Genomic DNA, 27,517 nt, shown 5'->3' with positions numbered 1-27,517 from the left:
TTATGGCAAATTACATTTCTTTTAAATTCTCAGGCATTTTGTGAAGCAGTTTATAACAATGTTAAACTACACCCTAAAGTTACCATTATACAAATGATTAAACACACTTTTTCTTTTTTTTATCATTTACATTTGATAAATAGTGTATGGCAACAGTGTTGTAACAGGTACAAATAAATCCATAACAAAACAATCCACACATCAGAAAAACTGTACATTCAAATAAAATCCCCTTTTCTCAATGTTTCACAAACATTGGTGATTCAAAGCCTGAGAGGTCATGGCCCAGAAACACCAGAAACATCCTGTGATAGTAGGTGTTATTTCTGCCGCTAAATGCACTGTAACTGTTGAAGGGGAACATTTCCTGTCGTTCCTCTTGAGAGAAAGCTGTGGTGAGTTCATAGAGTGCGCAGTTATTTTCTGATCTAGTCACATGATGCGTTAACTTCCTGCAGCAGGCTCTGTCGAGCGTCTTCAAGTGAAGAAAGAAGAAACACAGTCTCACGTCTTTCTCCTGTCAGGAGACATAACTCAGCTTCCACGTCCCTTTTCCCAAAGTTCTTGTTTGCTTACTTTTCTTCAAACCCAGTTTCTTTGGGAAAGTCATCTCGGAGGGTAATATGAAAAATGATCTTCCACTTCCACTCACGATCCCTGTCTCCATCAATGTGTGACCTCTGACCTGATTAGATGGATTAACGCACTTCCTGGGAGCAGCATGGAAATGTGATGTTGCCCACTGACGTGCATGATCTGCGGCTCTCTTTTCGTATCCACGCTTAGTACAGGGAGGTCGTGACCCCTGATGAAGCCATGGATGGTGGCTGGCATGGCATGGGCTGCTGGTGGGGGGGTTAGTGGAGATTGCCTGCAGATGTTGTTTGGGGGGCCCTGTGCTTATTTAACAAGAGGATGTGGAACATAAATCTCCCAAGCCCTCTGCTGCACTGTATCACATGTGAGGTCACACATGAGGCCGTTTTGAACATCCCCCTCCTCAGCAGCACCCGAGGCACAGAGTTATGGTGTGATATTGTGAGAGTACTCGTCTGTCATGAGCTTTTATCAACAAATACTACATAATAAAACCCTTGCTCTCCAGAGAGGGTCCTCTCATATGTTCGATTATGTCTTTCCTTGGCAAGTTGTTACGTAACAGTTCTGAGGAAAGAGAAGATCCTCTTTATTTTTCTCATACTGCCTGTGCTGCAGCACCTCTTGTCACCCTTCGTCTGAAACCAGAGCCCAGTCTGCTCTGATTGGTTAGCTGGCCGGCTCTGTTCCGATTGGTCAACCTCTTAGAGATGTCCAGGGGGGGCTGTGGAGCAGTGGGTTAGTGCATTAGTGTTCGGAACAGGGGAGCACAGGTTCAAACCCCACTGCAGTCAGCATGTCGTTGTGTCCCTGGGCAAGACACTTCATCCCAAATTGCTCCTGTGGGGATTGTCCACAGTAATAGGCGCGTTCACACCGGAGTACTTTTCCCCGTACTTTTCCCGTTTAGTTCCGTTAGTACCCCTTATTTTGCGTTCACACCAAAAAGAGCACTTAGTGCCGGGAACTTTTACCCCCATTTGTATTGCCTGCTAGAGAGGTGGTACCATCCTGGGGAGAAAAAAGTACCAATTTCTATTGGCTGGGCGAATTGCAAACCACGCCCCGTAAAACTCTGAACAGTTTTTTGAAGACGCCATTGTATTTGCTGCCATTAGCATTATTAGCATTAGCATTAGCCCCGCGCACCAACGGAGAGAGAACAAGTTATGGCAACACAAAAGAAAACATGGGAGCGGTGGAGATGAGGAGGTGTCGGCGTTCTGGCGATTTACTCGGAAGGCTTCAGTAGAAGCTGCTGGGAGTCCCAGCAGCTTCTACTGAAGCCAGTCCTCAACTCCGGGAACTTCGGGTGGCAGTATACACCGTGAAGTTGTTTGCGGCCTGCCAGTAAACCCAAAGCAGAAGAAGAAGAAGTGACGTCAGCGGCTTCATTTGCGTAATCTTCCCTCAGGGAACTTATTCCGGTGTGAACGCGATCTGTACTTAGTGCCATGGGGGTACTAAGTGCCAGGTACTAAGTGCCGGCACTAAGTACAGCAAAGTACTTGGTGTGAAAGCGGCTATTGAGTATGTAAGTCGCTTTGGATAAAAGCGTCTAACCAGTAACATGCAATGTCATGTAATGTCCCACCCCTTAGCCTATCAGGTGCAATGTGTTGGAGCACTTGCTAATAGAAGCGCGAGTGTTACATAGTGATGTCAGCTTACCGAAGTAAACTAAAGAGTCCAATGGAGGCGTTACGGGGGAGGGGGAGAGAAACTTTAGGATTTTAGCCTTTGCAGACCATTTACATGCACAAAAACCTATATAACAATCTACAGAAAAGGGAAACCCCCAAAAAGCATTTAGGCTTCTTGAAGTAAATGTATTAATACCACTATGTAGAAATGTATGTATCTCAATCTATGATAGTTATTATTTAAAGTTATTAATTGTGGACATTTCATGGTGATATCTTTAAAGGTCCCATGTCATGGCCATGTCCACTGATCATAATTCCATTGTTGAGGTATACTAGAATAGATTTATATTGTGCATTTTTCCAAACTCACATTGGTTTCTCATAATTCATCTCTGTAAACTACTTGTATTCACTGAATTTCACTCTCTGCCTTTAACGGCTCGTTGTAGCTCCAATAGCTCCAGCCCCCACCCTCCCTGTGAGCACAGTGCTCTGATTGGTCGGGACGTTGTGAATCGCGCTGAGCTCCGTGGAGGTGTTGTTTCCTTGTTTAGGATACATAGCGAAACACAGCCAAACTCATCCTGAGCACACACAAACTCACATCCGAAGTAAAAACAATAAGTGTGGCTTGATATTGAGTAAGGAAAAGGTTGATAAACGCTGTGAGAATGGGTCTGCAGAGAGAATTTCGTCACGATCCCAACTGTCTGTTATCAGCCTGCAGCCAGGGAGGAGAACTCAGCAGAGCTGCCTGTGTGTGAGGAAGTCCGTGGATTGGTCAATTTGGACCAATCAGCGGGGGCTTAACGTAACGGCTCCATGGACGTAATGTAACGGCTCCACGGATTGGTCCATTTGGTTCCGGGTACCGCATGACCGTATCGCGTCATAGCTCTGGGCGTGGCTACTGGGTATCCAGACGTCACGATGCCCAGGAAGAACATGAGAAATCTCCAACGAGGCGTTTTGGGGAGGTATTTTCTGTGTTAGAGTTTTACTCCCTACAGGGTGTACTTTGAGGGTTTTGACTCTGCAGACCGTTTACATGCATAAAAACCTTCATAACACACAAGGGGACGGGTAATAACCGGAAAAGCATGACATGGGACCTTTAAGTTAAATTTTTACTACAACTGCACGATTTAGAAATAAAACGGATTATTTGGACTGATGATATCATTGATATTTGTAAGATATTAAAATGAGAGTGAGTCGAGGAGCACTTTTTCTTCCACACATTCTTTTTATTTGTAAATAATAAAAATGAACTTTTTTTAAAATATAAAACATACACATCATTTGAGCCACATCTGTTATACAAACAAGTAATGTTGCAGTGAATGCTTTACTTTTTTTCTAATTTTCTTTTTGTTTCAGTGGAACACAGAAGTTGTAAACAATCAGCGATTTTTTTCCCGTTAATACTGACAAAGAAAAAAGAAAGGAAAACCAGCTTCACCGGACTATGGAATGAAAAAGTCGTTCTGAGGTGAACATGGCCGGGTCGATCAGACGTTTGAAGCACAAAGAGTGTTCAGACATGACGTATTATCTCCTCATTATAAGCCCCTCTGCAAGTATCACTCAATGAAGACCCGCTGAATGGCTGTCGAGTATTTACACTATATGACTCTGTGCATCTGTATTCATTCTTTATATAACTTAACATGTGTTAGCATATCTGAAATCATTATGTTGAAACATAATTCATATTTCCATAGATCTGATTTGTACATATTTATTCATGTCAGCCCCTTGGAGGTATACTATGAGAGGCAGGGGCTGCGAGGTGTGCTCAGTTCATCTTCCAGAGGGCGGAGGAAAGACATCAACGTAATCGTAAAGTTTGAGACATTCAGCACCGGACTGAGGGTGTGGACTGCAGTTCTTTGCGTAATGGGAATGGCTTCGGTTTCTTAGTTTGATCTCTTTAATATTCAAGTACGAGCAAACTGTACAACTGCATGCAACATACAAGCGGCCCTACAGTATGTGGAACTAACACACGTATCTAGTTCAGTTTCTTTTTTCTGTATCTGGTTTTGTTTTACAAAAATGTGCATGCAACTTGGAACTGGCTCCAAAGTCATGCTGGCCCCGCCCCTTTCCCCCAGTGGGAGGAGTCTGCAGGCCGAACGGAGGATGAGCATTGGTGTTCCCGGCCAATAGTTCTGATTGGTTACTTTCACAGAGACGCACGAGGGAAACTGTGATCTTCTTTTTCTGTTAGTTGTTTTGTTTCCGAACAACCAGACAAAAGAAATGAATGGAACCAGTGACGGGGTTGTTTCTTTTTTTCTTTTTTTAACTACGTGTTTTTTTCAAAAAGTTAAACTTTTTGTCGTAAAAAAATCAAGCTCTTGTGCTTGTGTTTAAATCTCAAAATAACATAAACTAAAAGGTAGGATAAAAACGTGCTGGGGTGAGGGAATGACCTCCCCAAAGAATGTGAACAAATTAGACGGTCCTATTTTGCTCTTGCTTTTTTTTTTACAGTGATGTTGAACCCTTGTGATATTTCAAAGTGACATACATTTTATTTATTGGTCAACCTCCTAGGAGGCCTAATATACATCTATACAAAGACGACTGGCCTGGACGTCCGCCAGTGGTGAACAAGGAAAACAACGCTAATCTCACGGTGTAAAAATCTAAGCTGTGTCACCATCACCAGTCCCCCCCCCTGCATAACACTTGCAGACATTTAATAGTTATTTTTTATCTCTTGTGTTTAGTTTTTTCTCTCCATGCACACACCAGACTGACAACATTATCATGAGCATTTTACGTACCGTAAAAACATTTTGTGCCGGTAGTAACAAAGGGAAAGAAACGAACGACAAAGCAAACACGCAAAACAGAGTTAAAAAGAGGAGGGGGGGGGGGACCAGTGATGCGGCTCCGAGGTCTAGGCACCAGAAGAAGGCCCTGTGCTTCCAGACTGATACCCAAGTGGGAGCACCCTGCCTGGGGGGGGCAGGGTGCGGCAGTCTGTCTGGGGTTCTGGAGGAGGCCCCCACAGAGAGGCCTGGCCCCCTGCAGGTGAGGGGGGGGGGATCACCTCTGTCTGAGTCCATACATTCCGATGCTTACGTACATTTCTTTGCTATGTTGATTCAGTTAAAAATCACCCTGCTTCTTTTGATTCCCTTCTCTTGTTGTCTGTGGACAGCCCTGCTTCTCCAGCATACACAGAGAAAAAACCATGAGAGTTTCTGAATGGATATGAAACAGTGAAATGCGACGCTCCCTACAACAGACGAGATGAACCGCGACAGGAGTGATTGTCAGATCTCAACAAAGCTTTCTCGTTGTGACTGTTTCTGATTGTTGTTGTACGTTTCCGCCATCTTTTATTTAGTTTTTCTCTAATGTACGGGTCGTGAGTTTGTTACTCGTAGAGCTGTTGGTCCCTAGGATCGGACCCCTGGGGGTCCGGAGGAGCTGTCCAGCGACGACTGTGAAGCCCGCCGCGTCAGGGAGGCCAGAGTCGGATCCACCAGGGACGAGGGCGGGAACAACTTGTACCAGCCAATCACTGTGCTTGATAAGTCCAGTTCCTCCAATAGGATTTGTGCAACTCCCATGAAGCTTTTATGGTCCATGCGGCCGTAGTCCCCCCATACAATCACCTGTAGGACAGTCAGGTCAATTTACACAGCAGGAGGAAGAAACACTTAGATATTTTATTAAAATAAAAGTATTCATTAATGCCACCGTCTAGAGATACTATGTTACGAATACAACTGTTACTGGGTAAAAGTACAAAAGTAATAGCATGGAGTTATCGCTATTTTGCTCCCATGTCAGTTATCTTTCAGACAAGTTCAAAGAAAACATTATTACACATTAAGGAGTTTATTGTATGTGTCTGTAGACTGCTCCTAGATACCCAAATGGATAACATTATATAATGCCTTGTTGCATATTTAAAAAATAAAATGTCAGGAAACTTGTAATAGCACGACATTTTCCTAATTGAAGTTATCAACTGGGGAATGTTAATAATGACATCTTAACTTTGCGATGAAGAGGAATGTAAGTCGGGCTCACCTGCAGGACTTTACCCTGTGGGCTCTCCTCGAATAGCAGTGCTTGCTGGTACAGTGGGTCAAGTGTTTTCCGTGCAATCTTGGTTTTCTTTTTGGCTACGTACGCTCCATTGTTCAGCAGATAGACCTTGACGTATGGAGCTGAAGGTAGAGGCAAAGCAATAACAGAAAACATTAGTGAGGAGCACAGCCACTCTCCAATATAATCTCGATCACACCTCACAGCTGCTGATATCTTTATGAGAAGGAAAAGCATTGTGAGCTTCGGCTGGGTCTATGTGCTGGATTTCACTGCATGTATATCACTCATAATAATGAAGAGTGTATTTGGGATTTTAGAATGGGAGGGATGAACCCCTCTGTAATGGTCACACATGCAGAGCACACAGCACACACAGTGAAATGTGGCCTCTGCATTTAACCCATCCTAGCACCAGGAGTCTACTAGGAGCAGTGGGCAGCTATTGTACAGCGCCCGGGGAGCAATGGGAGTGAGGGTGGGGGGGGTGTCCGGTGCCTTGCTCAAGGGCACCACGACAGGGCAGGGGGTGAACTGGGACCTCTCCAAGTAGCAGTCCACACTCCATATTTCAGGTCTGGTCGGGGACTTGAACCGGCGACCCTACGGCTCACAGTCCAAGCCCCTACTGCCGGACAGTTAGCAGCTCTGTGGTTGGTCAGGATCTCACCAGGGAGGGACTTTGATCCTGGCTTCTGTACCAGTCCTCGGGCTCTGATAACCTCCACCTCCAGCTGACCCTTCTTCTCCATCATGCCAATCTGGATGTCACCTGGGAAACACAGAAAAGAAGATGGTGGTGTTAATAAAACAAAAGCAGATCGATGGGGGTGTGAACTTCAGAGATAAATGTGCTGGAGGCTGCACCGTGTAGTAAAAAACACAGTGACTGTAAACTCAGCCATACAAATATACGAGCAGTTATTAACACTGATGAGAGCAAAATCGTGCATACTTAATATTTCATTAATTTTTATTACATAACATTCCATGAAATTATTGCTGTATTATAAAAGTTAAAGTACTATTTTCACTTGTCATTTTACATTGAATTATATTGTAACCTGATATAGCTTGTATCAAAGTGCAAACACAGAAGACGTATAGATACAACATTAAGATATAATAATAATAATAAGTATTACTTTAATTTTTTTAATGAGCATTACCTGCATTTCAAGCATGTTTTTATTGATGTCATTCACTTGTTATGTTTTCAAATATTTGTATTTATTTGCAACATAATTGAAAAAAAGACTCTCTGCAGAATCTGCATTCACCATTATTTATTCATTTATTAACGTGTCACTGTTAAATAAACTAATAAATACATTCATTGTCTTTAGTTCTATTTTGGGGAAAAGAAAGAAGCTGTTTTTAATCATCAGTAACTTACCTATTGCAGGTGTAGCCAGAGTTTGCCGCCCCACTAGCTGAGCCGGTCCCAGGCCGTCCAGGAAGTCACTGAACTGACTACTGGCTCCCAGGTTGACTCCAGGGAAGATCAAACTAACACAGAGAACACAGAGACAGGATTAAACATCAGAAAAGGACCAGTCAGCACACTGTTCACGGTCAGCTCATTCTGCTGCCAGTCATTATTTACAGCATGAAAACATCTCGGAAACTGCCCAAGCGAGAGAATCCATCACAGAAAACACTACAGCTTTAATTTGATTCAGTCAAAGTTTGTGTTTATCATCGCCCCACTGAGTCCGTTTCTTTGAACAATGTGCTCATTATATCACACTGTGTTTACTGTCACATGACACATACTGCTGGATATACAACCTCTGAACATGCTGCCATCCAAACTTCACTGTCACATCCACATGCTTTATTAAAGGGCTGTTACCAGTGTAACATTTTCTGTTTGAATCCAACAAAAAAGAATATACGGTATATCAACAATGTAGCCTAATTACACATTGAATAGATAAAAAAAGAATAAAATGAAGTAAGAAAATGATAAGAGAAAGATGTGGAGAGCGACTGTAATCGAAACTGGGCTGCGTCCAAACTTCAAACTAACATATTGTGGTTCTTCCGTTGAATTCAATAATTAGGAATATTGGAGGGTGATGTTAAGTTACAGGTAAGAGAAAAAACCCAGGAGCACACATATATAATGTTAGGGTGGTCCTTAGTGCCATGTACATTTTCAAATTCATTTATTTTAAGCTCCAACCACCGGAATTCGTTATGATAGTCAAGAAAACTCTCCTGGTGAATTGTATTCAAATTCCAACAACATTTACCCCTCCCTCATCAACCTTGAAGTTTAGCCTCACGTAGGGTGGTCCTTCAAATTGAAAGTGGGAAAGTCTAAGCTCCAACCCCAGAATTCATTCTATTAGTCAAGAAAACTCTGGGGGTTGGAGCTTAGACTTTCCCACTTTCAATTTTAAGGACCACCCTAATATAATGTAATTTAGAAATGATATTTATCACGAGCATGTTGAATCGTTTAATTACATTTTATGAAAAATATTGAATAGAGTGAAGGTAATGTTGATTTACATTTTTGATAAATAATGTTCATTTAACAGCAGCCAGGACCATGAACTGTCCTGTGATTGATCGATAGGGTAATGGGACTGATATGGTCATATAATTGATAGTCATGTGATTGGTCGGTCATGTGATTGATACGGTCATGTGATGCAGAGAAGATGTTTTGCCTGAGTTTACTGTCGTCTGAACATTCTGCTGCTAATTACATACTTCAACATTTAGTATGCAGTAAACCAGGGGTGTCAAACTCAAGGCCCGGGGGCCAAATCCGGCCCGCGACTTCATTTCATGTGGCCCCACAAGAGCTTGCAAAGAATATAATATGTTTATTATACGGTTACATGCCGCTTTACAGAAGCACATTGCCCATAAACTACATGTCCCACAATGCATCTCAAATTAGACTTTTTTCTCAGAATTTGACTTTTTGTTTTTCCAGAATTTGGCTTTTCTTTTTAAATCATTTTGTGACCAGAGCACTGAAGAGACTTGCAATTGTCTGCCCTAGACTTCTGCTTTCAGACGTAGTTAATTATGAAGTTATTACCCTATCTGATAATAATCCAATGCAGAGGCAATAATGTTATATAATACATTATTTTATATATATGAAATATTTATATATTTATTCTTATATAGTCTTATATTTGAGTGCAACCATGATGCTAATGTGGCCCGAGTTGAAATTGAGTTTGACACCCCTGCAGTAAACTGTACATATGGATGGAGTATGCACTATGCACTACTTTAGTCTGTGAACAGGCTGTGTAGATGGCTGATGATGATGATGATGAAGCAGGAAGTGTGTGGTTACTGACTTCCCCTCGGAGGTGCAGCTGTTCATGCTGCCGTTGGTGGACTCCCTGCTGGGTTGCCGGCTCATGTTCCGGGTCAGCTCTACCGCCATGCCGGTCTCTGTGCTCCTCTGGATGGGGGCTCCCTTCTCCTTCTTACTCTTCCCCTCTGAGGCAAAAAGGATGGACAGGAAACATCACAATGTTGTGGTAACAGTACATGGTATATTTACCCACATACGTATGTGCACGCCTACTGATAAACAGCTTTGATTAAGTGAAGTCTGGAAGCCTGACACTGTTTTTCAACCTAGGTAGCGGTGATCCAAAGCAGCCATTTCCCCTCATAGGTCAGTTTATTCATCTGCAATATTCTGATTCAAATGGTTTTCTTTGAGGAACAGTTTGACATTTCGTTCTGCTTGCCTATTTTTTCTCTTTTCAATTTATATTGAACCCTATTTTTCATTCATTTTTTAAATGTATTTAGACTTCACATTTATTTTCTCTGCATATGTTGTTTATCTGTTCACTTTTAAAAAAAATTGTTTTTACATAACTTTAAAATTGTACATTTTAGATTTAGTAGCCAGAGCTTGAGGAAGGGTCTTTGGGTTGAGTGTGAAGAGGAAAGTCGATGCGGATCATTACACTTACTCTATTTTATTGGGTTTTTTTTATGTAAAAGTTAATAGAGATCTATCAATATACTATTACCTGTAACCCAGTAGTAAACAGGAAATTGTTGGGCAGACAAAAACATCCCAAACAGCCGTGTGTGGCATCTTGGTCTGACTACTACCACCTTCTGACTCCATGTGTTGCCATATAGCGTGCAAAGAGACAAAGGTAGAGGCATTTCTGAGACCCCCAACATCCCTTGTATACGCATGATGTCAATGATGACTCCTGATCTTCTTGTAAATTCCTAAAGTTGAACTTCTTTTTCTCATCCATCTTGAACAGGAAAGCTTGAAAAAATGAAGGTTTATCTCCACTTCCTCTCTCCTGTCCCCAGCAGGCAGAGAGGGACACATATTTGTGATTGGTGCAACATGTATTGCAGATTCTAAAACATAATTATGTACTATTAGAAAATTACTGTGTTGGGCTATTGAGTGTGTGATGCCCCTGTGGGTGACATCATTGAGTGTCTCCCACAGACACACACACACACACACACACCACTGACTCTACTGATGATCACATCTGTATATATTTAATTTGGTCTGATTTGTTTAATAAAGTATTGTTTAAAAGTAAATCCTGAATTGATCTCCTTTTTTGTTGTGACTGCCTGAGCCAGGTCACATGACAAGTGTGTTTTGCAATCCAGACAAAAGGAAGCATCCCTGCAGTATCATAAACATTCACTTTTATATGTGGTATCAAATGATTGTACCCTTGTATATGACCTTGTTTTAATATTGAGTTAATTGATTTCAAAAAGGGAACTTTTTCTATTGCAGTATATTACATTATGATATTAAGTGTTCATCCTGGGAGCCACAATTATCACACATTACTAACAAGATGTGTGGTGACGATTTGAAAAGGTTGCCATGGTAACTCACCAGGGCCGTTGATCTGAGACGTGCTGCGGCTGCGGCGGTTCCCGACGATGGCCACCACCCTCGCGCTCAGACTGGAGCGCCTCTTCTTGCTGCCCCCGCCCACCGTGCCCAGCGCCGTGTCTGATTGGCTGCCGTCCGTGCGCTCCTGGGTGTAGATCTCTCCGCTCACACTGGAGCTCTTCAGCATCTTACGGCCCACCGAACGCAGCTGCCGACTGGAGAGAAAAATACTGAGTGACCATGTGACCTGGTGGCATGCAGAATGGATGTGTCTGTACTGTACCTTTAGCATTGAGGACAAGATGTGATACATAATGATAAATGGAACATTTTAAAGTGACTGAGGTGGAGGAATGGTATTTATTCACACAACGTGGAACAATAACAGATGAGTTTACACCTGGGACACAAAGGAGGGAAATTATGATAACAGACATGTAGCATATCCTAACACATAACTAAAACTTGTAACATAATTGTGATGTCACTTAACTCTTCAGATACATATATTTAGATCTTAAGAGACCATGCTGGTTATGGTTAAATGTTCTAACAGTCCAAAGCTGATAATCATATCATCTCTAGCGTGGTGCAGGAATGAGTCGTGAACCTGGAAATGAGTAAGCACTCGTCTCAAAGTCAATGTTTTTTTTAATGAGTTTTGGTAAGGTGTTTGGAATAAGGTCTGTGTTCACCACAAGCTTACTAGATTCTCTTACATTTTTCTATGACACAAAATACGTCAGTAAATACCCCACTGGTAAACATCCGGAGCTATGTGTCTTAAAAATGGTAGTTGCTGACACTACTTAACTTTATTAGCCACATTTAGCTTAGCCGTGGTGACGTGAAGTCATGTGACCATCATGTAGTTCATTTATAGCCTATCATTAGCTTTTCAGTTCTAGCCTTTGTATTTACGCCTCGACTATTAAAAGCAATGTCAATATGTGGAGATTATCCTGCTAAACAAAACGTATCATTATCATAAAAGTGTGTTGTGTCACAGTCTTCATTTCTACGGTATTTCAAAACGTCCATTTTGGCCTACAACAATACGTCATCACTGCACCACTCTATTAAAGTTCAGTCTTCTCAAACGCGCCGCTACACGCTGACAGAAGCTGCTTAGAGCTCGATGCTGCCTCCTAGGGTTTCGGAGGAGGTGACGCATGTCCATCCCCTCAGAGGGGGTCAAAGTGCTGCAGGAGAGCCCAGCCACGCTGCCCCCTTCACCCAGAGCCACTACACCCAGCGGGGCTCTAAAAGACACAGTACAGGGACCGAGAGGGTCCAGTGAGTGACTGGGGAGGGGGAGGGTGGTCTGAGGCCTCTCCTCTGCCCCCTGCAGGGGGGTGAGGGATGGGCGTGCAGCAGAGGGAGGGGGAGGATCCAGGTCTGGAGGATGGAGGGGGTCCCGGCAGGAACAACACAGGATGCATGCAAGGAGGGATCTGAGACATGCAGAGGGGATCCACAAACACACAGAGACACAGGCACAGTGAACATACAACAAATAATAACTAATAATATTGAGCAAAATGAAAGTTGATATGCATTTATGTAGTTTTGATATGTGTGTAACATATGCACACAAAAAAATGTAATCTTTTTGTATCTGTCTGTATTTGCTTTGTTATAACTTATAAAAAATGTCTTTTGTGACTTTTTATTCTGAAAGCTCAACTGTCCAAAAGGCAAAATGTAAAGTGATAATACATTTTATGCAAAAACAATTAATTGAAAAGCTTGATATCTGAAAATAGATTTGACTTGATTTAAGCAAAAACAGAAGCAGCGTTCAGTGAATTACCAGAAGGGATAAGGAGCAATTTATCAAAAATAAATGCATATTAGGCAAGGGGAGAAGGTTGAAGAACATACCGTAGGTGAAAGAGGAGGAAGAATGTTGATGCAAGTCCCCCCTAGCCCATTCCACTCATCTCTATCTCTCATCTTCTATGTTTGTGTGATGAAACTGGCCTGAGGCAGATATGAGACTTTTCCCTGAATACAGATATTAATATTCCACTGACCTGAAGCCAGCCATCCTTCTACAGAACTGGATTTGTACTTCCTTTCCCTGTCCAAAGAACAGACCCCTTGTCTGATTTATGGATGAGCCACATTACAGGCCTTCTCAAACGGACTCACCCATTTTTCTAAAAGATCCATCATTTCAGCTTTCTCAAATCAAACTCTTTTCTTAGGATGAGTTTACAGTTGTATTTTTGATGGCATTGTGTGTGGTGCTTTTTAAAATTGTATATGAATTCATTAAGATATTCCTCAATAGATATAAAGTTGGACGACTTACAAAATATTGTATTATAAATACAAATACATTGTAAATAATTCAGCTGCAAAAAATTCATAAATAATTTTTAAAACATCTATGAGAAATCTTAATCAAATGTGAATAAAATGTGTATCTTATAAAGTCTAATTTAAAAGGTATTTTTGAATTGACAATGTTCAATGATGAAGAAAATATCTCATCTAAAACGAAAGGAAGAACCCATTGTCTCTCTCTCTTTCTTCGACTACATTTCTATACAAATAAAAAGGTACATTTTAACCACTTTTTTGAAAATCAGCAAAATGCCTAATAATCCATAACTGTGATGATTTTGATAGAATTTGGTTTAAGGTTACATCAGATCTGTGTGAAGGTAGGAGGAGATTTGTATTTGTCCCATACTTTATGTACTAGTCATTTATTTGTTTTCATTCCACTTGTTAATATTGAGCTTCTATCGATAAACCAGAACTCCACTTTAGCAAATGACAAACCTGCTTTATGTTTTAAGTTTTCCAGAATGTTCTGCATTTACACCTAGGTGTTTTTAATTGAAAAGGTGCATTAAAAGTCTTGGATGGAAACACATGTGTGTGTCTCACTCTTCCCCCCCCCCACACACTCTGGAAAGTGTGTCAGAGGCCAGGGGGGTGAGCCTGTATGGATTGTCTGTGGTGAGGCCATAAAGACTCTCCTCTTGCAGACCTCAATACATTAGCAGCTAATAAGCTGCACTCCATCACCTGGCTCACTGGGGGGGGGGGGGGGTCGTTTGTCCCTGTCACTGCTACTGGTCAGCTGGGAGTGTGGATGTGTGTGAGTGTGTGTGCCTATAATGTATTATGTGATTTTACTTCATATTTAAATGTTAATATAACTATTAATACTTAAATAAAATGTTATCTAGTATTGGACATTTTACTTTAACATGTTATCTCTACATACATATTTTATATTTTTTTATCTTTTTATTGCACGTTCTTACTTTAACTTCCTATGTTTATTCAAATATTTGTATTCTGTTTTCAGTTAGTCATCTGTTATTCTATTTCATTCTAAAATTGAGCAACTGTCTAGAAAACCCCAGCAACAGTCCTACTGGATAAATGTGTTCTGATTCAGGATACTTTTTTTATAGGAAAATAATAATAGTTTTTGTCTACTGTTTAACTGTTTTCATTAAGATCATTATTTATGTTTTTTTTTTGTTAGCAATTTTAAAAGTGTGTGTTTTTATTAGTTGTAAATTCATTTATCTAATCTCATTTTATTTAATATTTTTCTTATAAAGTCTCTTTAAAAAATCTGGAAAAAAATGATTATAATGTTTATTTTAACATAACTCGCCTGTGTCAATCATATGAAGACCACAATTCAGAGTTGCAGTTGCAGTTGCAGTTATGCATTATAAGGGGCGTGGCAGCTTTGATTGACAGCTGTGTGCTGCTAGCCTCATCTCCAACAATAGTTTTTCTGGGGAGTCACTGCCAAGATTGCGATGGCTGTTGCCGCCCACTTTTTTGGAAGCCTATGACCTCACATCCATCTTTTCTATAGGCTGTGATGCAGACTACAGGTTCAAGCGGACCTCTGACCTCTCTCTGGAGACTGCAAGCTAAAAGATAATAACTTCCCCCCCAGAGATCAATGAGGATTTGTCTATAATTGAAACCCGGGGAGTAACAGCGAGAAGATGGATGGTCTGCCATCACCAGTGAATACCCGTGTGGGCAGTAATCCTCTTTACCTGGACTCTCTGGTGTCTCCTGCTACAGTGTGTCTCCTGCGATTCAACTCGGCAGAGAAGCGTCTCCTCCCTGCCGCCCTCCTCCTCTCCTCCTCTCCATCCACCCCCCACGATATCCTCCTGTCCCTCTTCTCCTCTTCTAATGACTTGGATCTGAGTCCAGTTAGTTTGGATTTCCACCGTTCAGTGTATACGTGTGTCAGTGTGTGTGTGTGTGTGTGTGTGTGTGTGTGTGTGTGTGTGTGTGTGTGTGGAGAGAGGAGATAAGAGCATGCAATAGGAAGCAGAAACATGCAGCATGCAGAAATAAAACAGAAGAAGACACGCAGCGATTAGCATGCAATAGCTTTAATACTCCTGTAGCCCAAACATTTAGGCTTATTTAAAAAGGACTGTAATAAAAGGACCCTTAACATCTAAACTGAACATATGACTAATGAGGACTGACCTGAGTCGCCCCCCCGGTCGTTCTGATTGGATAGACATGTAGCTGGTGCTACTGAGGCGGGAGGCACTGCTGGCGCGGGAGAGGGCCGACGCATCGCTCATATCGCTGTCTGACGACCGGGCCGACAGGTTGTCGCTGCTGCGCCTCTGCTCTGCGTACAACTACGGGGGGAGGGATGGGGATTATACTCAAATTGAGATTAGAAAAATGAAATAATCATCTATAAAGTGTAGGAGGAGGTGGGGATCTGAGGACAGAGCGCAAGATGCTGACCTCCCGTTTGGTCTTGAGGTCCGTCTCAGGGTCGTGGGAGGCTGAAGGCCGGTAGGAATGTACTTTCATCTGCAGCTGTCGGGCGCGTTCCTCTACTGCAAGGGCTGAGGCAAGAGAAACAGGGTTAGGTAGAAATGATTGGACAAAGAAAGAGAAAGGTAGAAACAGCAGTGTGTTCTCAATAAGACACACTGCAGAGTATATTCAGCATGCAGGGTCTCGCTTCTGACACTAGGTGGAGCATGATGTGCACTCAAGTGACTTCTTGATGGATGTTACTGTAGAACAAATATAATAGGCTTCTGAGTAAGATTTGAAAATGGTTAAAAACTCAGACAGGAATGTGAACCAAATCACACCTCTACATATAATCCCATCCATCTTATGATTTATATTAACAGTACATTGATAATGTTTTGTTAAATATGTGTTTGATGAAACAGTTATATTTACATTTGAAGGGTTAAACATTCTGATGACTTGTGCCTCGTGGTGCCAACCCATTGGGTCTTCCTCACAAGTACAGAGGAGTTATTCTGAGGACAGTTCTTTGACAGCAACATAAGTGAGATTTGAGATACCAAATTGAGGAAGTATACCGCCAAAATATAAATGCAGTTTTGTTATTTGAAGAGTAGTTGAGATTTTTTGTTAAAACATTACATTTTTGACTAGGGACCTGCGGCTGCTTATTATTTTGAATTGCGTGTCCACAACTCTGCTCTATAGTAGCATTTTGGAAAGCTGGATGCCACTACACATGATGTGCCCATTTCTAAAGGACTGTGTTTGAGTCACTACCATACAAAAAACTGTTATTTTCAGTGAGCATGTTATATGCTAACATGACCTTTAACAGAACTTTATTCTTCATAGCTCTTCTGAAATCAAACCTTGATCCATTCAACAAACCTTGCTCTACGCTGCTGCTCTTGGCAGGGAGCTGAGGCAGCTGCCGGCCCCTGCGACCTGATGAGGGAGTCCCCGTAGGAGAGGAGGGGCTGCCGTGAGGGTGTGCTCTGACAGACAGGAACACATAGACACAAGGAGAGAGGAGAGGAGAACATATTATTATTATTATTACTGTGATCAGCACCAGCTGAAGTGGAGCTCTAAAAAGAATCACAGTCGATAAACTGATGATCAGAGGTCAAAGGTCATGGTAGGGAGGAGAGGGATGGCTCAGAATCATCAGTAAAGGAGGGCAGGGGAAGTAAGAGGAGAGGCACTGAGTGTGTTAGACACAGTATTGCAGCAATTCTATATATCCAACCTTAACTGTGTCATAATGTTTAGATTCATATTTGACAGTTTAGAGGAGGGAAGATATCGTTTAAAAAGGACTTCACTCTGAGGTCATGCCTCTTAATCAAGTCCTATTGCACCCTATACATATAATATACAAATACATATATGATTTGAATGTTTTTTTGTTTTGTAGTTTAGTTTATTGTCTTATTCAAACTAAATTATCTTTGGTATCATTTTGATGATGTTGTTAAATGTATTCTCGTTTCATGTTGCACAAACTACAAAATCCTGCTGCAAATATTTTACCTATACTTATACTTAATAAATAAAAAGAGATAGATTTTAATTGAATCTTTATCAAGTCTTAAAAAAGTTGTATAAAACATCAATCTTTAAATAGTTATACATTGCATTCATTCTCCGCAAAGTTGTGGGGCTTTGGGAAACTGAAGGAAGAATGGTTAACATCAACAGTTCAAATTACGATTGATCCTACATTTCCCATAATCCAACATGATTGCCGATCACAAAAGATCGTTCCAAACAAAATGGGTCTGGGGAATTATGCTTCGACTTGTTTGGATTGAAAAGCGTTATTGAGTTGATTCAGGAAATCAAGAGAAAAACATGTTTTGATCTGTGATTTTTTATCCAAAAGGCTCAAGTTACGAGTCACTGGTGTTAAAGTCCAAGAGAAGTTGCAAGTTGTTGTTTTTTATTTTGTCAAATCAAGTCTCAAGTATTTTCCTTTTTTTGTTTTACTAGAGTATGACAGGAGTCCAAGTCATGTGACTTATCACCTACCTATATATTTTCATGCCTACTGTACCTTGGCTAACAGGGCACTGTTGTTTTTTATAGTTAGATTGTGGAAATCATTTTAACGTCATTGTGCTTGTTGAGGTATGACGTTCCCATGTGGTGTGCATACAGTATGTCATCACACTCATGATGTGCCATTTCAAGAGGGGACAGCACAGTGGGGGGGGGGGGGGTGTACAGGAGCTGGAGCATGCACCTGTCTAGCCGCGGTGAGTTTGGGCAGGACCCAGACAAGACTGTCTGACCAAAGGGCCTCAGAGGGCCCCCTCTCCCCCTACTACCCCTCAGGATAGAGGTGGGCTGGATACGACTGCCATCAGCAAATACAAAGAAATGAAAATATAACACTTGATAAATACAGCAAGATTAAATCATATGAAAATAAAACAACATGTGTTCAGCATTTTGGGGCTCTGTGTGTCAGGACTGTCGAGAAGTCCCGATGAAAAGAGAGTGCAGCACACCAGGAGTCAAAGACTGTGGCATGCACTGCTTCCATACTGCACAGCAAACAGTATTATCCAATAATATGGCATGAGATAAAGCAGCGGCCTCAGAAAAGATCTAATAAAAGGAGGACCTTTGTTCAATCTGTGTGTATACTGTGTAGACGGTAACAGGTGAACATTCTGGTCCTCACCTACAAAGCACTCCACCATCTGGCCCCCCCCTTATCTCACAAACCTTCTCACTCCTTATCAACCCCCCCCGGTCCCTCAGATCACTGCAGCCGGACTCCTATCCATCCCCACATCCACACTCTGCAGCTTTGGGGACAGAGCCTTCTCAGTGGCAGCTCCTAGGCTCTGGAATGCCCTCCCCCAAGATCTTCGTGAGAGTCCCTCACAGTCTTTCAGTCCTGCCTCAAAACCCATCTTTTCAACTCTGTCTACCCATAAGCCCCCCCCCCCCTCTCAATCAACTTCCTCTTCACTGCCTTTTTTTGTTTATCTTATTTTCCTATATTTACTTGTCTGCCTGTCCTTGTTTGTCTACCCTCCCTCATACTGTAAAGCGTCTTTGAGTTGTGAAAAGCGCTATATAAATAAAATGTATTATTATTATTATTATTATTATTAGGTGTAGGATGGGTTTACGGGAAGACCAAAAAGTGAACCATTTAAGTTTTAAAATTGACTGAATAAAATGTGAAGGGAATGAAACCCTGAGGTGCTCCTGACTTAATAACAATAGAAGTTGAACATGTCCGAGTTACTTTGTGAACTCCATAAGAAATCAATGGTGCCACTGTATCAGGAAAGGATGAATCTCAATTTCAATAATCCTGATTGGACATTGGCCTGAACTGTTGAATGCAGATATATATTCTAATTGGTCTTTGAGGGTTAACAACATATTTTATATAGGGTGTATTCTTGGGTGTAAAATGGCATTTGCTATAAATCCGCAGATATACAAACTTGTGAATTTCCATTCAAATGTGGAAAGGTAATAACCCCATAAAGCTTTACAGGGGCTGTTGCAAATATATATGTTGTTCCTCAGGCCTATAAAGTGGTGCAGGAATTAGTCCCAATACCCTCAAAATAAGTCAGCATTTTTACACTTCCAGTTCCCTTGTTTCAAGGTCAACTATTGTAAATGTGTTTTTGGTTAGAGGCCTGAAATAAGGTCTGTAGTTAACACAGACACAGTTTTACGTTTTGTTCTACGACAAACTAACATGAGTAAACACCGCACGCTTCTATGTGTCTTAAAAACGGTGGTTGCAAGCGTCTAAATTAGATAGTTAATTCATCACGCCGAACATTTGCCACCTTTAGCTTCGCAGTGGGGATGTGAAGCCATGCATCTATGATGCAGTTTGTTAATAGCGTTAGCTTTTTACTCCTGATGATTATATTTACGTTTCAAGAATCATAAAAGTGCTGTTAATATGTGGAGATTATCCTGCTGAACAATTTTTTTGCAATATTCTAAAATCCAATGAAACAATCCCATTTTTTCAAGAGAAACCTTGCGTTGCATACTTCCGGAGCGGCCTACAAAAATATGTCAACACTGCACCACTCTATTATTTCAAAAGGAAATCTCATAGGACAGAAAGCCTGTTTGTCAGACACGTTGCGAGAAAACAACGTATATTGTTCCGATGGCCAGCCCTACTCTGCCTCTGATTGGCTTACAATATTATTCTTACTCACTCACTCCTCATGCCAAAGAACAACCAATCCAACCAACAAAGGAAACCAGGAATAGCAAGTACGTTGCAATATGTATTTTTTGGGCGATGGGATTTGGAAAAAAATATCTGTTTGTTTTTGGGTTGACATGCTTGTGGACAGATTGGCTTTCGTCCAATTGGGAAATGTTTTGACCATTGGTGTATCACATAATCGGCAGACATGCACAGCTATGCTAGCTGTTTCTAATCACCACGCTAAGCTAAGCTAACAAAATAGCTGGCTGTGGCTTCCTAATTAGAGTTAATGGAGTGTATATAGGTTCATATCAACCACACAACACAACATTTGAGCACCTACAAACCTACTAAGTGTCAGTAGGGTTAGGGTTAGTAGTGAGAAAAGCTTAGAAACAGTGAGAGGATGGATGACCGAATGAATGAATGATCTTACCTGTCCCCTTCCAGACTTTTTTTGCTGCCCCTTTGACAGTTTTGACCTGATGAGTTGTTACATTGCCTGTTGGGCAAACAGCAATCATAGAGACAGAAAGAGAGGAAGAAAGAAAAAAAAACACAATATGGAGAATGATGAACCACATAATGGCAAAACTGAATATTGACTGATGTGTTGGATATAATGTATAAGGCTTAAGCTGAGGTTTGGTTTTTGTGCTTAGAGAAAGCAATTTAGCTGGAAATTGCACATTCCGTGAATTGTTTCCGGCCAGCAACAGTGTTACAGTAAAGAAAGCACTTTCAAGCCAGAGAAGTGGGGGGAAAAGTGCTCAGCAGAAAGGGCAGGTGTGGCAGAATAAAAGAGGGATTACACAGCTTTGGATCGCACATATTTACAGGGAAAGGAAACAACATAAGATCTGGGCAACGCAATTCATTCAGAATGTGCTGGAGGCTTTAGGATAGAGCAGGCAAGCAGAGCTGTAGCGAAGTGATTTGGGGAGAGCAGGCCTGGTATACCTGTCCTCCTCAGGGTTCACATGTTCTACTAAGATCCTGGGGCTTGGGGGAATCTTGCGGGGCAAAGAGTTGGAGCACCTAGAGGGGCGGGAGGTAAGGAGGGGGAGCATCCCGAGGTAGGAACACCAGGAGAGATTGTTAGTAAGTAAAGGCACAGTCAAGGCTTTGAAACTGTCAATTCTCTTTCAATCTTTTGGCATAATGTCAGGAAAAAGAATTGGCTTGACTTGTCTCATCGTACATTTCAAATAATGCTAGAAATCTGAGCAAAGCATGCACTTGTAGATGTACTGGAACTTACATTTGTTATAGGTCATCTTTTTATTGTATGCAATGTTTGTTTCTAGCTGGGACTCGCATGAAATAATCAACAGGCAGGAAACCTACTTTAGAATAGGCATTGAGAGGGAAAGAGACCTGGTGCTTTCTGTAGGTAACAAAATCCACCTATCAGCATTCCTGAAGAGATGGTTCAGATTGTTGGAGAAAGCGTAGGTGTATAACATCCAATAAATGGTGGTCAGCGCGTCGTTACACATATAATCAATGTTAGTGTAAGTGTAAACTATATTTAGATGATCTTTAACGTTTTACCAAACTTTTCTGACAAGGAACTATTTATCCATCTTTTTTCAAATAAATAAAACAAAACGGTAATTTTACCTCCCAGAACATGGACTACGTTTGCCTTGATTGGTTAGTTTGTTTGTGTAATTGTGTGACATAAAAGTGTATTTGAACTAACCCTTTAAAATACCAAAGTCATGCTATAACACATACAAACTAACCAATCATGGCAGCGGTAGACCACACACTCCCATGTTCTGGAAGGTAACATTACTGGTTTTGACAAAGGAGTCTGGTGGCCTTGAAAAGATCATAGTTGGGCAATCTGACAGCAAGGTAAAGCAGCAACAATATTCTAAATAAAGCACAATTCACTGAGCTCCTGAAGTTATATTATTATGCTTCAGACTTGAGGGGGCCCACCGCCATTTTCAGTAGTTTATACATTGACTATGGATAAGTAGCTCATACAACTCTGTTTCAAATGTTCAGAAATATTCCTTTAAAGGTGGGGTAGGTTATTTTGGAGAAACCAGCTCGAGTGTGCTAGAATTTGAAAATACATAGCCGGAAGAAATCTGCCACTTCCTTATAGAGCCCCTCCTCCAACACACACGAACGCGCACATGACCAATGAGGGCACGATAAGTTTGTGCACAGATGGAAGGCTGACAGGCAGGTAGGCCATCCAGTTATTTTAGCCGGGCCGGCTAAAATGATTGGTCGTGCTTTTTACAGTACTACGGCTTCCACAGATGACATTTATGGATTTTTTGTCAAAGCACTTAAGATATTCATTGCTATCGGGATGTTAAGAGCATTCCATGGAATATAACAAAAAGTATATCTCGAGCCGGTTTCTCAAACTTACCTACCCCAACTTTAAGCTTACAAATGTTGTATTTAGTAGAGCCAAAAACATTGTTAAGGACAGTTCACACCCCGGCTTTCACCTATTCAACCCGCTGCCCTCCGGCAGGCGCTACAGGTGTATCAAATCCAAAACAAACAGACTCAAAGACAGTTTTTTCCCAAGAGCCATCATTGCTCTTAACACCTGAAAGTCATACCTCTTAATCATCCTGCATGTGAAATAAATGTGACTCTGTACTGTATATATATATATATCATTATTATTATTATAAATACATACCCACTATTATTATTTATTACATTATAGATTTTATTTTTATACCCCTGGAAATAATTACTTTAATCCTTATTCCTAAGTATGTATGCTGCGTGTATTTGTTGTCTTATGTTGTGATGTTTTTTGTTTTGATGGCACCTTTTGAAAGGGAGAAGTATTTATGTATCTCATTGTACATGTATAATGACATTAAACGATTATATTCTATTCTATTTCATTTGTCTAGTCCATATGAAAAACCCAAAACAACAATTTGCGGGTTGTTGTTACCTTTAGAAGCAGCCAGGCTTGCTGTTTCCCTCCGTTGCTAGTCTTTGTGCTAAGTTAAGTTAGCGGTTAGCTGCAGCTTATTTACAGACTGAAGAGTGGTATCGTTCTTCTCATGTATCTCTACACAAATGTGTCATTATTTAAAGATATGTTCAGAACACTATTAAATAGTTTTATAAATCAAATTTAACCAGCAGGTAGGTGTTTCTCTATGTAAGTGTACTATGGCAAATTCCTTCATGTATGACAGGGACACATGACATGAACTGGGGGGAAGACATGCAGCATCCTAAACTCAACATGTCAGATGATTCATGCAGTCCAAAAAAAAGCTGATTCGAAAGCTGTCACTGAACACAAAGTCTACGATCATAGTTTCTGTGACATCAGAATCTAGCAAGTTAATTCCACTCGATTTATTCAAAAAGTATGTTCATCTTCTGTTTTATACCTGTCTCTGTCAGGGGAGTGAAAGTTGTTGTCTGGTCTCAGACATGTGGTGCTGGAACTCCTCACTCTGTCCAACTGCGGCTGCAGGTCGCTGCGCCGCCACAACATGGCAGCAGAGAGGAGAGAGAGAATAGAGATGGAGACAAGATGTACAAGGACGGAGGACGGGAGCAGCAGAGGTGTCGGGAGAAGAGACAGTGAATAATGTGAAAAAAGGGTGATGAGTGGGAGGTAGATAAAAGAAAATGCGGAGAAAGTGCCAAAATGTGGGTGAAGAGGCGGAAAGGAGATGCAGGGGGGGACGGACAGAGAGAAGATGGAAGGCCATCAGACAGTAACATGTAACGGCTCTGATGCTGTATCTCCATTTATCATAGCCAGTCATTCCTCGCGGCAAAACACTGTGAGACCACTCAGATGGAAGGTTGGTGAGTTGCCATGGGAACCATGTCTATGTGGGAGAAGGGATTGCTTGTAAGTGGGGGAGGGGGGGGGGGGGGGGCTTTACATACAGCTGTACGTTTGTCACGTCATGCTGCACTTTCAACAGATGGTTGTTCATCGCATGACACTGCATGATGTTTTCAGCCTCACACGGATGGCAACAAGGGCTTAGGAGTTTTGTTTAATGCTCTGCCAGGACATGCTTAAGCCTCTGCTTTGCGTTGAAAAAGGGGGAGAAAGGAAAAGGTTGGGAGGTGCGTGAGGTGGGCGTGTTCTTACCTAACCGTGACCTCATCAGTGAACCTGAGCACACGGTGTGTAAGAATGCTACGAGGCATGGTGCTGCCCACTTCCTGTCTGTGGGGGGGCTTGCTCTTTAGGCATGCTGGGAGAGTGGAGCTGTAGAGAGGTCACGCCCCATGAGAGGAGGGCAAAGACCCGCATGCAAAAGGAAGGCAAAAGGAAAAGAAAAATGACACATGCAAGTTACAGAAATTAGCAGAAAAGACAAAAAGAAAAGAGCAAAGGGGGAAAAAAGCATGAAAGTATGCAATCTTCTTGCAAATTATAAGAGGAGAGAGGATAATTCACAGTATGGTACGACATCTAATATGGTTTCATATCAAATCGCAGTTTAAAATTAAAGTTCTTGCTAGGTAAAAAGGGTGTATTATCAAAAAATACAGGCCTTAGATGTCAATTGACATGTGTTTTATTCATTCATTCTCATTCATTCTCTCTTTTGAATTATTAAAACATTATTAAAATATTTGTATATATACCATTTTATTTATTTATTGTAACCTATGTATTTTTTTACTTTCCTTTTTTGCAATGTCTTGGCTGTAAAAATGAAATGCCAGTTAAAAAATACTAGTCAAAAAATAAATGGCGCTTGCTGCAGCGTGATGAACCAACACACACAGCAAATGACAACAGGAAGTGCATCCCCCTGTCTGTGACCTCACAGTGAGGAATTCATTATGTAAGTGTAGCCACGGTTCCTCCTGCCCTCCCTGTGGATTGATCCCATACACATATATGGGGAGATTACATGTAATGCTGATTATATAACACAATCTACAGATAAAGCCGGCTAGGCGGCACGTGGCGAGGAAACCTAGCTACAGTAGATCTAATATGTATAGGAGTGCCATGAAAAGGATTAGAGCAGACAAGGGGTATAAGGAAATTGCTCAAACAGCAGGTCTGCCTGTGGTTATAAGACCTGAAATAAGAGTATGCTACATATCACTATGCACTCAAATGCCAGGATCAGCATCTGATAAGTGTGTTTAGGGACAATACTGGTGTTTCGCACATTAGCTGTTTACGTTTTTAACACATTTCCAGGCAGCCATTACTAACAGGTACTCCAGTAACCTCCATTAGCATAAAACAACAAGGGGGAAAAAAGAGAGAGGAACTGGGTTTTTCTATGTTGAAATTGAAACAGCACAGCTTTACTAAACTAAACTCACACCTTTTTCGCTTTCCATTACCAACAATGGTTGATAGTCCCTTGTACTACAGTGGAAGAGGTGCCAAGCTAGCCGAGCCCTCTAGAACGCTGATTGGTCTGAGAGGTCAGGTGCGAGACACAAGGACAGCCTGCACAAACCTGCCACCAAGTCACATTTTTAAAGATGGTAGCCTGCTAAACTAGCTGTATGCATCACTGTACTTTAAAGGGGGTCAGGAATGAGTCCTAAAAACGAAATGATTTAGCATTGTACTACTTCTGGTTCCAGAAGTCAACAGCTTTTTGAAAGTATTTGTGGTTTAATGCCTGAAATAAGATCTGTGATTTAGAATATGGATTGTCACATTTTGTTCCACCACATCAAATATGTGAGTAAATACCCCACTGCTGGATTCCCACAGCTTTCCATGTGTCTTAGAAACAGCGGTTGCAAACAGGTGACTAAATGAGATTACTAAACATCATCACGCCAAACACAAATGTGCCTCTAGTTACAGGTGATGACATGAAGATGTTATTTTTTTGTTAGCTTCTAACTTCTGGTGATTGCATTTATCCTTTAAAAACAAACATATCGGAGATTATTCTGTTAAACACGTGTTAGTATTATAAACGTGTGTCTGCAATATCCAAAATCCAATGGAAAAATCCCATTGCTTTTTGTCGAAGGAGCCCTAGCGACACTAACTTGCAGGTCAGCCTACAAGAGTATGTCATCACTGCACCACTTTATAGCCTGACTAGTAACCAACTGCAGCAGAAATGCAGTGATCAGTTTGTAATCATTGAGTTGTGTTAAAGGTTGGATGAAATTGCAGATCGAGATTCAGCTAATAATAAAAAAGAAACTATTCTCAAAATGATGTCCTTGTTGATTAGCATGCATGTGTGATCATCCAAGCTTGTGAACACTTTTTTGGCACTTAATTCAATTCAAGAGGTCTGCCATCCTGATTGCACTGATCTGCTTCTTAAAAATGCAAGAACTCTGTGTAAAGCTTCTGATATGTTTGGGGAGATGGTGAGGTGTGATGGGGTACAATGTCATCACACCAGTATTGAAAGGATTGAATAATACAGAGGGAAAAGCAACACAGCATTTACCACTCTGGACCAAAGCAAGCACAAGCAGCACAGCATTCTGGGAGACACACGGCCATTTATTGCAGAGGGAGAACACTGCTGCAACTAAATGACCCACCAACTCCACAGATGGAAAAGCTGGTCAGGCACAGAGAAGGGAACGCAACACTGCCTTTCACGCTGAACGCTTACCTGTAAATGTCTTTATGGATACCGTTTACTAACAGGGGCATTTTGGGGGGTAGTGTGTTGCTGTATCTACATACGCCCCTGGTTGTACGATGGGGAGATCATGCATCGTAAAGCAAGACAAGGAAACAAAAAAAGTGGAAGAAATACACAACTCCTGTGAGTATACACATCAAAATGCAAACAAATGAATAAATGAAATTAATCAAAAGAGCTTTGCCTTTCTTTAAGGTCAGCCACTGAGCAGGTGTGTAATCCCCTCACACAGTGATCATTGTGGTGTGTGTGTGTGTGTGTGTGTGTGTGTGTGTGTGTGTGTGTGTGTGTGTGTGTGTGTGTCTGTGTGTGTGTGTGTGTGTGTGTGTGTGTGTGTGTGTGTGTGTGTGTGTGTGTGTGTGTGACACAGTTGTGGTCAATAGTCAATCATGACTTTATGATCCGTTGGGTTCATGCATTTGCAAAAAAGCAGACAGTGTCTACAGTCCATTAAACCAACACATGAATCAACATTAAGAGTGTTAACATGGAGGTGTTAAAGTATAGTGAGGATGATGAAGATGATGACATGGCATATTCTATAAAATAAGCTGAAGGGTGTTTCTTGTCTTTTTCTTTCTTTTTTTGTTACCTGTTTGTGTGCAGGCACTCTGCACTCCCGCCCCGGATAGACCTGTGCATCTCCAGGACCTCACTGTCATTGCCATGACGATGGGTGAACATA

General features: G+C 41.4%; 1 protein-coding gene across 6 annotated transcripts in view; it reads right to left on the bottom strand.

The window, feature by feature from the left end:
* Window positions 1–3,469: 3,469 nt before the first annotated feature.
* rims1b (regulating synaptic membrane exocytosis 1b) overlaps window positions 3,470–27,517 on the bottom strand; it is a 105,244-nt gene continuing 81,196 nt past the window's right edge. The window contains exons 19-33 of one of the 6 annotated variants that reach the window (XM_034130390.1): window positions 27,425–27,487; window positions 24,321–24,440; window positions 23,599–23,688; window positions 21,161–21,238; window positions 20,637–20,702; window positions 18,236–18,349; window positions 16,879–16,985; window positions 15,967–16,070; window positions 15,694–15,854; window positions 11,200–11,414; window positions 9,650–9,794; window positions 7,714–7,826; window positions 6,988–7,089; window positions 6,300–6,439; window positions 3,470–5,878 (exon numbers count right to left, since the gene is read on the bottom strand). In XM_034130390.1, the coding sequence (XP_033986281.1) occupies window positions 5,660–5,878; window positions 6,300–6,439; window positions 6,988–7,089; window positions 7,714–7,826; window positions 9,650–9,794; window positions 11,200–11,414; window positions 15,694–15,854; window positions 15,967–16,070; window positions 16,879–16,985; window positions 18,236–18,349; window positions 20,637–20,702; window positions 21,161–21,238; window positions 23,599–23,688; window positions 24,321–24,440; window positions 27,425–27,487 (1,837 nt within the window). In that variant the 3' untranslated portion in view covers window positions 3,470–5,659. Of the gene's footprint in view, window positions 5,879–6,299; window positions 6,440–6,987; window positions 7,090–7,713; window positions 7,827–9,649; window positions 9,795–11,199; window positions 11,415–15,693; window positions 15,855–15,966; window positions 16,071–16,878; window positions 16,986–18,235; window positions 18,350–20,636; window positions 20,703–21,160; window positions 21,239–23,598; window positions 23,689–24,320; window positions 24,441–26,799; window positions 26,935–27,424; window positions 27,488–27,517 lie in introns of those variants that run through there. The other 5 variants (XM_034130349.1, XM_034130381.1, XM_034130356.1 and 2 more) reach the window with 5 other exon arrangements.

This window comes from Trematomus bernacchii, unplaced genomic scaffold (assembly GCF_902827165.1).
Source record: "Trematomus bernacchii unplaced genomic scaffold, fTreBer1.1, whole genome shotgun sequence".
In the NCBI taxonomy this organism is placed as follows: Eukaryota; Metazoa; Chordata; class Actinopteri; order Perciformes; family Nototheniidae; genus Trematomus; species Trematomus bernacchii.
Note: the sequence above shows the minus strand (reverse complement) of the source record. Positions and strands in the feature narration are given on the sequence as shown.